Source organism: Vanessa atalanta, chromosome 21, assembly GCF_905147765.1.
Source record: "Vanessa atalanta chromosome 21, ilVanAtal1.2, whole genome shotgun sequence".
Taxonomy (NCBI): domain Eukaryota; kingdom Metazoa; phylum Arthropoda; class Insecta; order Lepidoptera; family Nymphalidae; genus Vanessa; species Vanessa atalanta.
Window position 1 is genome coordinate 3,967,835 of NC_061891.1, and position 14,760 is coordinate 3,982,594.

General features: G+C 30.9%; 1 protein-coding gene across 1 annotated transcript in view; it reads right to left on the reverse strand.

Moving 5' to 3' along the window:
- Window positions 1-14,760, reverse strand: part of LOC125072354 (head-specific guanylate cyclase) — a 72,725-nt gene that overhangs the window by 34,691 nt on the left and 23,274 nt on the right. The window contains exons 2-6 of the mRNA XM_047682964.1: window positions 10,843-10,916; window positions 8,418-8,500; window positions 5,073-5,233; window positions 4,528-4,739; window positions 4,270-4,454 (exon numbers count right to left, since the gene is read on the reverse strand). Of these exons, the coding sequence (XP_047538920.1) occupies window positions 4,270-4,454; window positions 4,528-4,739; window positions 5,073-5,233; window positions 8,418-8,500; window positions 10,843-10,916 (715 nt within the window). The remainder of the gene's footprint in view (window positions 1-4,269; window positions 4,455-4,527; window positions 4,740-5,072; window positions 5,234-8,417; window positions 8,501-10,842; window positions 10,917-14,760) is intronic.

Below are 14,760 nucleotides of genomic sequence, written 5' to 3' on the forward strand. Positions count from 1 at the left end.
CTAGCTGTTTATTTTGACATATGTATAATAATTTATGACATTGTAGTTAATATGTTTTAGAGAAAGGTATATTCTAGTCACAGCAAAGCGTGGCCAGGTCTGATAGTTCAGTATAAAAAGTTGAAAAAGTCGTCAAGCTTCTCCAGTAATTCTTTTCAGTTTCACTTTCCTTCGAATACAAATAGTAGTTAATTTTTTTTAAACATTTGTAATTGTAAGTAATCCTTCATGAAATGTATGAAATTAAAATCGCATTTCAATAGAAATTACTCCATCAACACGCGAATGCATTAACAGGGGTGACAGTCACAATTCACAGACAGACAGAACGCAACTTTGCGTGAGTTGAATCTATTTTGTTTTCAGTAACACCATACATTTGTAAATTAGCAGTAAAAGAGCAACTACTAAGTTTTTTTGAATACTTTAAAATCTACACTCCAGAACAAAAACTTTATATTAAATTCGAATACATTGCTAATAGGAATTTCGTATCAAGACGATTGAGTCCTTTGACTTATTACGATCCCAAATAAATATATACTATTTGAATTAAATATCGGAATCTACAATTTATTTTATAAATCCAGACAAACTATATCAATTACGATATAGTTTAGTCGGAATCCATCCGCTAAATTATAATAGTCAATATAATTTAAATAGTGTAACAATACTTTAGGATCAGTAACAGAAAATGAAATTGATTTTTGAATTTAGAACGCAACGACGACTTAACTTTAAGCCAACCCTTTATTAAATAGAATTAATTAAATGGAACCCAAACTGAGTAATATATAAAATAGTTATTAGAATTCTTACCTTTATATGTATTTTTTATGTAATAGGTTTTTTTATTTCCTTAATCCTTATGCGTTATATAAAAGTGAGTATTTTTTATACTTTATGATAATACATACAGATGCTTCTAAACATTTAATTTCAATGAAAAATTAAATATATTTGCTTCTATTAGTGATGCGTATCGATAGTCCACTATCGATAGACTATCGATGGACTATCGATAGTTAAGGTGTTAGCGATAGTATCGATAGCTCCTCCAGTAATCCCAGTATCGATTGATCTATAGTACTAAGTCGATAGTACTAACGATATCCTGAATAGTTTTCGAGGTCAACTATCGATAGTTCTGCAACGCTGGTTTCTATATTCATGAATATCGATATAATTAAATGTTACGAAAATATCGCCTAATAATTATTGAGAATCGTAAATAGGCTCGTAAATCTGACAAGACATATTAATACGGATCGTTAAATCGTTAGGTTGTAAAAATAGCTAAATCGTCTGAGATAAGCGGTGACAAAAATTTTATCTTTTATTTATCGTCACCAATTTATTTAAGAGATTTCAATTTAAGAGTCTTTAAATTCGTCTATCATTTGTTTTCTTCCTCTCTTCTTGTGGAGAAGGTATAACGTTACAAGAATTATATTTATACTTTTTAACTCGCTGCTCGCTACAGTCATGAGTTTTGACAGTCACCATATAAACTCTAGTCATTATTCTAAATATGGCTTTGTCAGCTCACTTTCAAAACAATCTGGACGCAAAATCACTATGCCATAATTCAGACTAATTTTTAAACTGTGCTCACTTGGAAAACTACTCGGAAAAATTGATTTTTCTTTGATAAAATTGACAAAATAAGACGCTTGGTGCATGGTAGTCTTTGAAGTTGGTGAAGATCATACAAAAATAAAACAACAATTGAGCTGTTTGTTAAACGGTTATTGGTTACCTTACAGTACTTTTTTTGTCTCTTTCCTTCCTGTATTTGGCTCTCATTAAGTCCAGCATTACAATATATTTTAAAGATAAAAAAAAATATAGCCTTTATTGTAATCTCAGCCATAGCTGATGCACCAAATTCGATATTGTATTTTATTCTTATATCATTAATAGTAATATTGACTATTTGATTTTACTATCCAATTTCAACTTCATCACTAAGGCCTGGCCATTCATTCGTTTCAATCATAAGTTTAATATTTTCGTGCTTCAATTTTTATCAGACAGTTTCCGTTCAACGTTTCACAAAACTATATGATCGCGAATTTTCATATCTCAATATTTTTAAAAACTGCTGTAAATAATTGTATATACAAAAATGTTTATAAATTTATTTGCACCTTGTTCTGTTAGAACCGTACAGCATTAAAAGTCAATAAAAAAGATACGTGGACCAATGTTTTTACGGACAAAATAGTTTTGAACAAATTGGTTACATTTTGTGGAATAGACTTATAGTTGACAATGTCAATATCTACCAGCAGAGGTGACCTCTTATTATAAACTTCTTTATTTATTTAACAATTTTCTCTCATCGGTGAATAAATTAAATCAGAAGAAATTACACTTACTTGCAAACTTTTCCCATCATCAGAAGTTGCACTCGAACATTGCATAATAATTTTGGAACATTGTATTCAAAATTGACCTTGAAATTTGACTTTTAGCACGCCGAAATAAAATTCACTTCAAAATTAAAACGAAATTCTTTTTCTCATTAAAACAGCAAAAGTAGATACACTTCTTTATTTCTACTGCATTGACTAAGAAAGGTTATGTAACAACAAAATAGAAGCGAGACTAGGTCAAACAAGAACAGCATCGGAGGCATCAAAAATAGAATTTCCAGTTATATCCTGACTGAATTGATTTAACTCTACCAGTATCGAAACAATTTTATAAACTCAACATGAAAATTGATATCGAAGAAATATCGGAGCAAAAATACAACCAGTAAGAAAGCTACAGTTACGTAAAATATGTTGAAATATAATTCGAAAATCTTGGATTAGTGTGAATGAAAGTTAATTTACACTGTTGAAAGACTGATAAAAGTTACGTATTTTAGTAAGAAAGAGCCATTGTGTCCGCAATTTCGTTCGCTTGGACGATGGAAGGGTAAATATGGAATCTTCTTGTAACCCTTTCAATTGTGTGAAATGAAAATATCCCATATTTTGGTTCCAATATATAATGTCTCTTTCAAGGTCTTTAGGAATAACAATTCTTTGTTTACGTATATGATGTATACAACCATATGACGCTAGTATATATATTAAGATTGATGAATTAATGAATATTTTGTAGACAATTGTGTTGGTATTTTTCTATGTATGTTTTATATAAGTCATGTAACTCAAATAGACAGCATATGAATTTCCCACGGCTGGACTAAAGTTTCTCAACTTTTGGGATGCTTGGCATATTTCACCAGGTTATTTCTGTTTCAACGCAAGTGATGTGTTTGTTAAACATGTGGTAATTCTAATAGGGTACAACATTTTTAAGATGCTGCATTATCTTACAATTAGTAAACTATTCAATGAATCTATAACTATATGTTTATAAAAAACACGCATTACAACTAATAATACACTCATTGCTTATCATAAAGAGTTACTTTAAGTACAAGTTAATTAAAATATTTTTAATCATCTCCTGCTAATGACGCAAATATTTAATTTAGACGCCGTTAAACTTTATCATGATATCCTTCTTGAAAATTGTTTACAGGGTACTTAATAAAAACAAGTTTTAAGAAAGCGTCGGTGAGCTGAAAATACAAACTTCTTGTTCATAAAGTAGCGCATTTCGTCCAATTTGGAATATTCTCCAGACTTTATGTAATACTGCAGCATCGTATCTTTGAATTCAGCCAGCGGTCATAAATATATGAAATTGCTTCGGGAAATCTAGATACTACTTTTAGGAATATATCAAATCATTAAAAAATGCGAAAATTGTCTTTAAATATATTTTTCTATATTAGTATTAATTATATTTTTCAGTACGACAGAACGCTATGTTTATATGCAGAATAACTATTGTAAAACTAATTAATACGTAATTATCGCGAATAAATAGTTAAATAAGATAAAAAAATAGTGATATTAATACAATTATGTATAGTTTTATAAATATGTTATGTATAGTGAGTTATCTTATACTATATGTATACATTTATTTTAGGTTTAATTATATAATTTTTTATAAGATCAGTAAAATATCAGCCAGTGATATCTCACAGCTGGACAAAAACCTATCTATCTGTCCTCTTAAAGAGAAGGATTTATGTTCTAGCTACTGGGCTATCTCGTCTCATCACATATATAATAATAATTCTAATTGAAACTTTTCTTAAAGTAATCGAACACGAGAACACATGTCTGGCAACTTAAAGTATTTCCAAGAACATTTCCGAAGAAATTAAAAAACTTTTAGTTGTAAATTACGTACCAAGTTGAACGAGCTCCAATCGCTTGTCAGTGATGAAGTGCCAAGGAAATGCTTTGCAGAAACTAGCAACTCCGATCCTTAAATCATTTACTTTGTTTGATGTCGCCAGGCTCACTGCGTCGCTGGCAGCTTCGCAGTTGTCTTCTTTTAATTTCTGATGTAATGGTAGTGCACTTATATCATATCTGCAAGAAATAAAATTCCTTTTATATTGTTTTTCTATTTTTTCTTTTTCATGTGTAATTTTACTAAACTTACCTAAATCTTCTAGGATCGTTGGAATAGCTGATCAGTCTTATGTCAGTCTGGGTATCGTATAGTCGCATTGCTATCGCTTTCAAACAACCAACAAGCAAGTATGCGACGGGTTCGCTCTCCGTTGTTAGGTGTAATTGTATTCTGCCAGCGTGCGAAGTTGTACAAACGAAAGCCGCTTCGTTTTCTGTTGATTCATCTTTGAGAATATCGTCCTGTTGAAATTGTGTCAAACATTAGTTTATTGACTTTATATATGTTATCATATGTTTTCGTTTCTAGTAATATTTCATTTCCAATCAAGCGTATGAATTCAGTAGGATTGGTACCAAAAATATTTCAAGGTCAGAATCATAGTTGTGATTTACATACTGAATAGACCTAAGAGGCATCACGTTTTAGAATAGTATGGCAGCATGGAGATGATAATAGCTCTAATGCTTATTAGTAGGTCAGAGTTAGAAAAGCCAATACTGTTGCATCTTTTAATAACAAGTAATGAAAATAATAAATTTTTAATCAAAAATCATATCAAAACAACTTCTTACCTGATCATGTAAAACATCGTGTACACTGTCGAGGGTTGTTAGAAATTCAGTCAAATCTGTTCCTAGACATTTAAACGCTCGCTCCAATCGACAGTTGTGTGAAAATGCTGTTAAAATTAAATATTCTCCTAATTTTGCCATAAAGTCTTTAGTGCTTACACCTGAAAGAGATATAAATTTATTAAAAAAAAAACAATGTTAAATACGAATTTGATTGTCATAGTTTCTAATTTAAATAATAAGAGATATCTCTGGCAGATAACGTCGAACCGTTGAAAGACAATAATCCTATTGAAATCATAAAATTATAAAAATAAATGAGTAAGAAAAATTTAAATTCTAGTAAAAATTTTGCAGGAAAGTTAAACTATATTGAAAAGATTTGTCACATCAGAGTAGCATAGTTCATGAAATGAAAAGTAATACATTTTTTATTGTATTGTCCAAGAAAATATCAGTAGCGTGAAGAGAAACCATATTATATCGCGTGAAAATTATAAGTACTATGTTAATACAATTTCCACGAATGTGTTCTTTGAGTATGTACTTTGCAAGTATGAATGTTTAAACGATTCGCAATGTTTAATAAATATATTATTTTATATAATGTTCCAAATTTAATTTGGAAACATAGAAATGAATACCATCTATTTATATTTGCAATAAACTATAATTCTTAGATTATTTATTAATTTAGATATCTAGAGTGTCGTACTACAAAAGAACTAAAACAGACGTGCCAACTTTATTATCTTGGTGTGTACCACAGCACGCTTGCTTTCGCCAAATGTCATACTACTTTACTAGAGCGAGTGCACTTAGTTTCCAACAAAAGGCAATCTTTTTTGACGCGTTTTCAGAAAGCTTAAACGAATGTTATACATTCGATAGTAATTCTCTCCGAATATCTGAAAACACTGAACCTAATTTGAAGATATTTTGAATAAAGCAAGCTTGAACTCCAAGGAAGGCTCTAAGGCATAACCGAGGGCGACAACTAGTTTTAAATAAAAATGTGCAATCTATTTTACTTTGATACAAAAAAATTAAACTTAATTAATTACAAATGATGGCATTCACATTAATTATTGTTCATTGGTACAAAACAAATACAAACATTGTATAATTAATATGTTTATAATATTAATACATATATTTAATACCACACATTTTAATATATAATTTATTTTTGTATAGGTATAGTTAAATATTAAATCAAAGCTTATGTTGTTTGTAAGTTTATTATCTGTTTTTTACAGTTACACAGGCTCACTCACCGTTCAAACCGGAACTCAACAATACTCTGCTGTTTGGAGGTAGAATATCTGATAAGTGGGTGGTACCCACCCAGACGGGCTTGCACAAAGCAGTACCACCAAGTAAAAATCGTCTTTGTTAGACGATTAAATAAAGAACGACATTTGTTAAACCGAGATTAGGACAACACTGTTTATTATTTTCTGTGTCGTATTTTTTTTTAATAATGTCACAATGGAGCGGTTCTTTAAAAGGTTGACAGTACGCAAGTTCCAACGAATTGTTCGAATAGTTACTAATTTCTTTAAGTGTCCGATAAAGTTTGGACACGGCTACTAGTAGGAGGTATTAACGAAGGTTCTAGAGTATTTAAGAATGAAAAACTAAAACAATGGTGAATCCTTTGACAGTGACAAAGAAGCCCACTTGGGCGTAAATGACAATGAACCTGCTAATTAAAAATATCAATTTCAGATTTCTTTCAGACTAAATATAAATGGACGCCAAACTCTTGCAACGATGGTCTGAATTCACACCAGTTTCTCGCAAAAAAATTACCTACATATTCAAATGTGCATAGCTTGAGTTCACTTAAGATGACATACTCAAATTAACTAGCATGAGGTCTGATAGATTAGATTATTCATTGGATCTGACGCTATACGCATTGGCACATGACTTCGGTTACGTGTATATTAATATTTAAGCGCTACGCTATAATATTAAGGATACGAACGCGAATGCGTTTGCGTTCAGGGTATATTCATTATAGTTTTATGGGTTGTCACAACATGAACGCCGCAAAAACATTTGAAACCCCAAGTCATCATATTTCAAAAATGGAACAAAGGACTAACTTACTCTGTTCGTGACGTTTGAAAAAATTGAATTAATTTACGAAGTCATCAATCTTACTTGAACATTTTTTACCGACAAGAACTTTATCGGAAGAATTTTATCACTCATAAGTATGAGGAAACAAAATAAAATAACAATATAAAAATATTTTCAGCAACTTGGAATATTGATGAGTTTAATGTTCATGGTGTTACAATTAGGGGTTTGAAACACAAGGTATACAAAAATTTGCATGACCATTATTGATTATCTAACAGATTTCCTGGCTTAAAATGAAATTATTCAAATATCTAGATAGATCGTCGCACTACAAAATGACCGAAATAAACAAGCTAACTTTATTATCTTAGTGTGCGTGACACTCGAAAGACGTCATACTAGTTATGCGTGTACTTGGCCACTAGGTTACTTGTACTTCGATGCGTTCTTCGTTTTGACAGTCTATTTAGGCATATAAATAATCAAAGGTTCAAGCTTTTATTTTACGATTCCCAAATAAATTGTAATATAACAATTTAATTAAACGTTATCACTTTAGTTGTTTACGAGATGTTTTCATTGTTCTTTTGAAAATCAACCTTTTACGTTGAGACAAAAAGTTTTACTTGAAATTCATGCCAAAAATTCAGATGAGATTCGCGAATGAAAAACAAGACTCAATAATGGAATTCTTGGAAGAGTGAAAGGTCATATTATAATAAACAAATATTTTTTAACAAAAGAGTGTGTGTTAGGACTGTGAATTTAGTTACATTACCATTATCGATATTTTATACGAGTAATAAAATACAAAATAAACATACTTTTTTATACATTACAATATATACAGGACGATAAAAAAAGAGTTCACTAGACAGATATGATCACAACGTGAATTTCTTCAGATATTTTTTTAAATAAAAAACATAAGATCGACTATAATTTTTCTTTAGATTAATGAATACATATTGGTTGAAATTAAAATTATATTTTTTTTACAAACTTTTCAAGAATATTTGATAAATAGTTTTCGGTAATGGTTGGGGAATTTCAAATCGCTATCTATGATTATTTATGTAAATACGTGTGCAGCTGTATATGTATATATGTGCTGAACTTACAAATAGAAATAAAAATACAAAATATGAAATTAAATAAAAAAATAAAACACATAAGGTGCAATTTCATTCAATAAATAATAAAATATAAATACCTAATTACATAATAATTGCAAAATTATTTAGTACTTACTATCAGTAGCTCGGACCGCGTCATATATTTCTTGTAAATATGCGTAATTTCTACAGGATTTGACGTCATCTGGTAATCGCCGACTAAAGATATAAACATATAATTACTATTTTTAACATATAAGAAGTAACAGTAACAGTCTGTAAATTTCCCTCTGCTGGGCTAAGGCCTCCTCTCCTTTTGAGGAGAAGGTATGGAGCTGCTTAAATGTTAGTGCATAAACATTTGGCAGAATTTCGTTGAGATTAGACACGTGTAGGTCTCCTCACGATGTTTTCCTTCACCGCCGAGCACGAAATGTGTTATAAACACAAATTAAGCACATCAAAATTCAGTGGTGCTTGCCTGGGTTTAAGCCTGCAATCATCGGTTACGATGCACGCGTTCTAACTACTGGGCCATCTCGGCACATAAGAAGTGTATTGTATTTTACATAATGATTGTATTTCAAACACCACGTATAACAAAACGCAATTATAAAATAACCATTATAATTGTGTTTTCTTTTGAGTATATTTAAAATAAAACTCGGTATCGTTTCGCTCAGATATAATATTTAATTACTCATATTAACAAAATATGTTTTTATGTTAATGCATTTTTATTTTAAACTCATAACTCGTTTTGTTGGTCTCGTTAAGGATTGAAGATTCGAAACTGTAATAAGCATCATCTAATTACATTCATTAAAGAGATAATTCTAAAGCATTTTTATATAAGTTACAAATGCAAATTTAATAACGAATGCTACCTCAATTTAAAAAAAATATATATATTGCCACAACATTCGGTGTTCACAATACTCAAAACATCATATGAAATTACTGGAGCATATTTTTATGAAATTAAAAAGCTGTCACATATATAAAAATAAATATGTCATTAGTATTCATAAAATCCAGTTATAAGACAAGTATGTGAACTTCTATTTACCTAATTTCAGCGACATGTGAATATATCGAAGCATGCTCCGTACGTTTTCAAAAGGAGATATAAATAGTTTCTTTTGTCTTTGTAAGTATTCTTTTGTTTTCGATGTTGCAAGCAACAAATATAGTTTTGAGAAAATATTTATTTTTTAAATTTTTCTCTTTTAATAATCTCATTATTTTGTTTTGTATGATTTGTACCCAGCCCAAATGAATGGATGAATCATAATTTTCAAAGGAATTATTGCTAAGCGCATCTTTTATTAGAGCAAGTAAGCGCCTTTGGTGGCAGGAAGCCAAGCCAGCATAGGTGATCCCATGGCGTCTCATTGTCGTCAGGTAGGCCAGTTAAGTCAGCCAAAAACTATTAATTTATTATGACATACATGATATTATTAATAATTTATTGTCGAGAACTCCAATATATATAGTCTAATCAAATAAATAATCAAGACATTTATATCATATTAAAAATGAAACACTTTTAAACATTTGTGGTTCAAAAAGAATATTATATTTAAAAAAAAAGAACAAGTTATTAGAACCATTGTCTGTGTGTATGAATAGTAAAAAATAATACAAGAACATGCTTCAATTTTTTTAAATTAATGTTATCAATAAATCAAGAAAAACGAAGACAATGATCTGCATACTGTTAGAACTCACTTCCTATCTTACGCTTGAAATGTTGTAACTGTAAAATTCCATAAATATACGATATTTATGGAATTTTACAGATAAGAGCCGAGATGGCCCAGTGGTTAGAACGCGTGCATCTTAACCGATGATTTCGGGTTCAAACCCAGGCAGGCACCACTGAAATTTCATGTGCTTAATTTGTGTTTATAATTCATCTCGTGCTCGGCGGTGAAGGAAAACATTGTGAGGAAACCTGCATGTGTCTAATTTCAACGAAATTCAGCCACATGTGTATTCCGCCAACCCGCATTGGAGCAGCGTGGTGGAATATGCTCCAAACCTTCTCCTCAAAGGGAGAGGAGGCCTTTATCCCAGCAGTGGGACATTTACGGGCTGCTTATGTTATGTTATGTTATACGATATTTTGTTGCACAGGTTCCTTAACTAAATTTATAAAAACAATATTGTAAAATCACTGACATATTACAAACGTGTTTTTCGAGTTTGTTCTTAAAAAAAAACATTGAAGTTTTTTTTAAAAAGAAATTGACATTGACAATTAGTCGAATAAATTTCAGTTAAATACTCAATTTCACTTTTTATATGAAATAAAAAACCGTCCAAACAAGAAGGCAGTATCCATCAGCAAGATTGGCAGTTACTGTAGAATAGTCAAAAGAAATGTCTCATAAAAAAATGTTACAAAATATGAATAAAAATTCATCCATCTACATTACATTCCTTTAAAAAAAAACAGACCTAAATTATTCTGTTAATCCAATATAATCAGAACGGTAAAAGTTAATCGAGGGCGAAGTTAATGGTGCAAAAGAAATTACAATTTTATTAGTACTCACAGGCAATCGTATTTGTCGTAATGCTCTGCCTGGTTCTTCGTTAATGACGTCACTGCGGCGTGGAGGCAATCATTCTGTAAGAAAAGAGCTTGTTTTATGTATTGAACATAAACGCTTCACTTTAATTTGTTATTATCGGATAATTGGTTTGGAAATTAGTTCGTTAAGTTTGAATATAACAAAGTTCTTTTGCAATGAGAGGCTTCGTACATCATCTATGTACAAATAGGCTAAAAACTTGCTTAAGTGATCGAATTATCTTTGAATTCTCCTATTTCTTCATGCATTGGGATTTATAATGTATGGAAGTGGGTAGGACCAATAAAATCACTGCGATGATCGTCTTCGGCACGGATCGGAGACGCTGCTTGGATCCTATAGATATGACTTAGGCTTGTGCTAGGGATCGTATAGATATGACTTAAGCTTGTGCTAGGGATCGAGAGGCCAGGATCATATCTGTGACTTCTAAGTCGTTAACTATTGCCCTATTGACGCTTTATTTGTACATTTACTATATCTTATTCTTAATTTTATATTCTTCTGGTAAGTAATTTTACATATATTTTTAAAAACATTAAAACCTGCGTGTGTCATTTTAGTATGATTTTTGTATAGTTGTAAAATTTAGATCGAAAAATAAAATAAAATAGTTAAGAATTCTTATGACCAAAAATATTTTTTTCTGATAGCGCAAGGGCAAAACGCCAACCGATTCTTAATGGCGCCATAAAAACAACATATATCACCATGACATGCCAAAACAGATGATAGATTTTTAAAAAGGTTCTTTTTTTTTGGGCCGAAAATATTTGTGAAATTGACAGCTAACGGTGGGACGTCGAATTTGAGACCGATAGCTAAATTGGTTTGAAAATAGATTCGTCTGATTTATTTTTTAATTGACGTCTGAAGGGCATAACTGAGAGAAATGTTTACTTAAAACGTAAATGAAGCTTAGATGAGTTGGTTAACGCGATTAGGTAATTGCGCGGTAAAATGTTTATATTTTATGATTAATTTGGATTTTTTTTTTTAGTGTCGTTTTTATAAATGAAATGTGATATTGCACAAATTCTAAATGGTTTTCAATGTAATCTAGCAATAGATATTTTGAGTTAAGATAAAATTAAGGGATAATTTTTTTCATTAAGAATGGCGTTCTTGTAAATAGCACTAGATAGGCCTTTTGACATTGGAATTGTTATATTCATCAGATTATAACAATAATATCGCTAATGTATTTCATGTCTATAATAAATACTTGTGTGGATTTATACTAGATTTATGTAATATTTTTTTTCACATACATTACTCTGATCCCAATGTAAGTAGCTAAAGCACTTGTGTTATGGAAAATCAGAAGTAACGACGGAACCACAAACACCCAGACCCAAGATAACGTAGAAAACTAATGAAATTTTTTCTACATCGACTCGGCCGGGAATCGAACCCGGGACCTCGGAGTGGCGTACCCATGAAAACCGGTCTACACACTACTCGACCACGGAGGTCATCAAAATGTAGTATAGTATTTAAATTGTAATTATATCTTGCATATCAGAATCAGATCTGTTATTATGGTCTCGAGAATTAAGCGTTTTATGGAATTCATGAAGAGGTGTTTTTTTCCGAACAGTTTTACGAAATAAATGACGTTCAATACGAAGTTCAGAAGATGAATTACACGAATAACATAATATATTCATCTCTATAAATAAAATATTTAAATATATAGATTATATATCGATGTATAGTATTATATATGACGAATGTAGTAAGGTCATGGAAGCCGTACAGTGCTCGACCCAGATACGACATACGCCTGTGGATAGTTCAAACTGAATTATGGAAAGGCAACGTCTTCGCCAAACTTTATATAGATTTTACGCAAGATATAAAATTATTACTGAACTTGTGATCTTGAAGTCGAATCTTTGGGAGGTTCGAAATCCATCACATATTTTTTATTGAAACGAAGTAGGTTAACGTGGACAATATGGCAAATATGGACCATGTAAGTGGTCATCAGCCCATAGTCACTGGCACTTTAAATATAAACAATACCTTACGCCGTTAAGGACCTTGTTTACCTATAAATAATTACACTAGCTTACTCAGTATTTCACTTATATGATAGTGATGATTACAAAGATGGGTTTGTTCAGAGTTTTATCGGCAATAAAGTACTTTGAAAAACAATCCAAATTTTGAAATAAAATGCTTCGAAGTAGAACATATTATGAATATAAATATAAATCATGGGTAAAGATTTAGTCGTATAATAATCTTGCCCTTTTTTAAATGTGATATTTGACGTATAAAATTGAAATTTAATGGAAGCATACTCTTCGTGGTTATTGGGAATTAATACCTCGACCATCGCTCGTACACCAACGTAAAACATTGATTGGTAGAAAAGTTGGTTCCAACTTGTAATACAGAAGATTACTGATTTCAATCAAAAGAAATAGTAACACGTACGCCGATATTACTTTTGTAGTTTTGGCACATGTGAGTTTAGTGTGGGCGAAACGTTGATGTTGGCTAAATACGTTGAGGGAAATTCGAAATTTGAAAAAAAAATGAGGCAAGGCTGATTATATTTGTTTTCCACTAAATGAAAAATCGTGCTACGTTCAATTTATTAAGGTCAAAGTACATTGTGCGTAATAGGAAACCTTAAGTGATGGAACCAACGGATCGTATTGCGAAAGACGGAACAACGATGCTATACGCATTTCGGAGTGTCAAATGACTAATGGAGTGATTTTTTGTCTCCTCAGTAAAGTATATAGTATGTATCTATCTATTCTAATAAACGAGGAGACAGTTCTTTGTAATACCTCACTGAAGAATCTTTTGACCTCATATTCATAAAACTTATACCACATGCAGCGTGTTTCGGAGGTTTTTGTATAATAATATAAACGACCCGCTTCGCAAGGATGCAATTTATTGTTAAAGAAAATGAGGAGTGCTCTTAGCAAGGAAGTATTCATACGATATATTTATTTTATAACGTTTATTTATTAGTCTATATAAGTAGGTCGTAAGAAATACGAATAATATCAAAATTGGTTTGAGCCGTATTTTTGTTTTTTTTTTTACCATTTAATTAACAAATTGAAATTCCATTAATTTTCGTTCTATCTAAATTTTTGCATTGATTATATTAGTAAGATTATTTTTATTTTAACAAAGGCATAGAAAAATTGAAATAGTCTGGTATCACATTTAAGATGATCTCTGGCTAATGAACTGTTACGCTTGATTGATAGTATTCGCAGGTTCAAATCAAATCAAATTCCTTTATTAAATATTTATATTCCTCTTACTTACTGATTGTCAAATTAAGCCGGTGGTTCACTACCACCACCGGCCTGAAAAAGAAGATACCCAGCGGGGTATTTTTTATTTGTAAATTTGTGATTATTTAGAAATATTCAAAATCAAGAAAGAAATAACTACGAGGCGATCGTTTCATTTCCAGAGCGTGCTATCAACCATAAATTCACTAATTGTATAATACGTTTGTGCACACAAGCGTTCTTTAACAATTTATTTAAATTTGACGACAGTCTTATTGGACGCTAATTCCAAGAAATTGCGTCGTCTTGGAATTGCCATGTTCGTATTTCTACATAACCTGTGTTTTATGTATGTCCAGCGATAATCCTACCGAAATAAGACTAATGTCAACGTCACGTGCAGATACATGTTGTAGATAGTATAGTATATACAACTATATTGTATTAGATTTTCGTATATGGATCTTCAAAACGTCTTATCATGATGTTCGGAGAAATTATAATTTATTTCGTCAATTTTCCTGTAGTCCTCGGCTAAGGGTTTCTTTATTTAGTGTAGGAAATAGCGTATGCTGGATGGAATACCAAGATAACCCACATTGGAGCA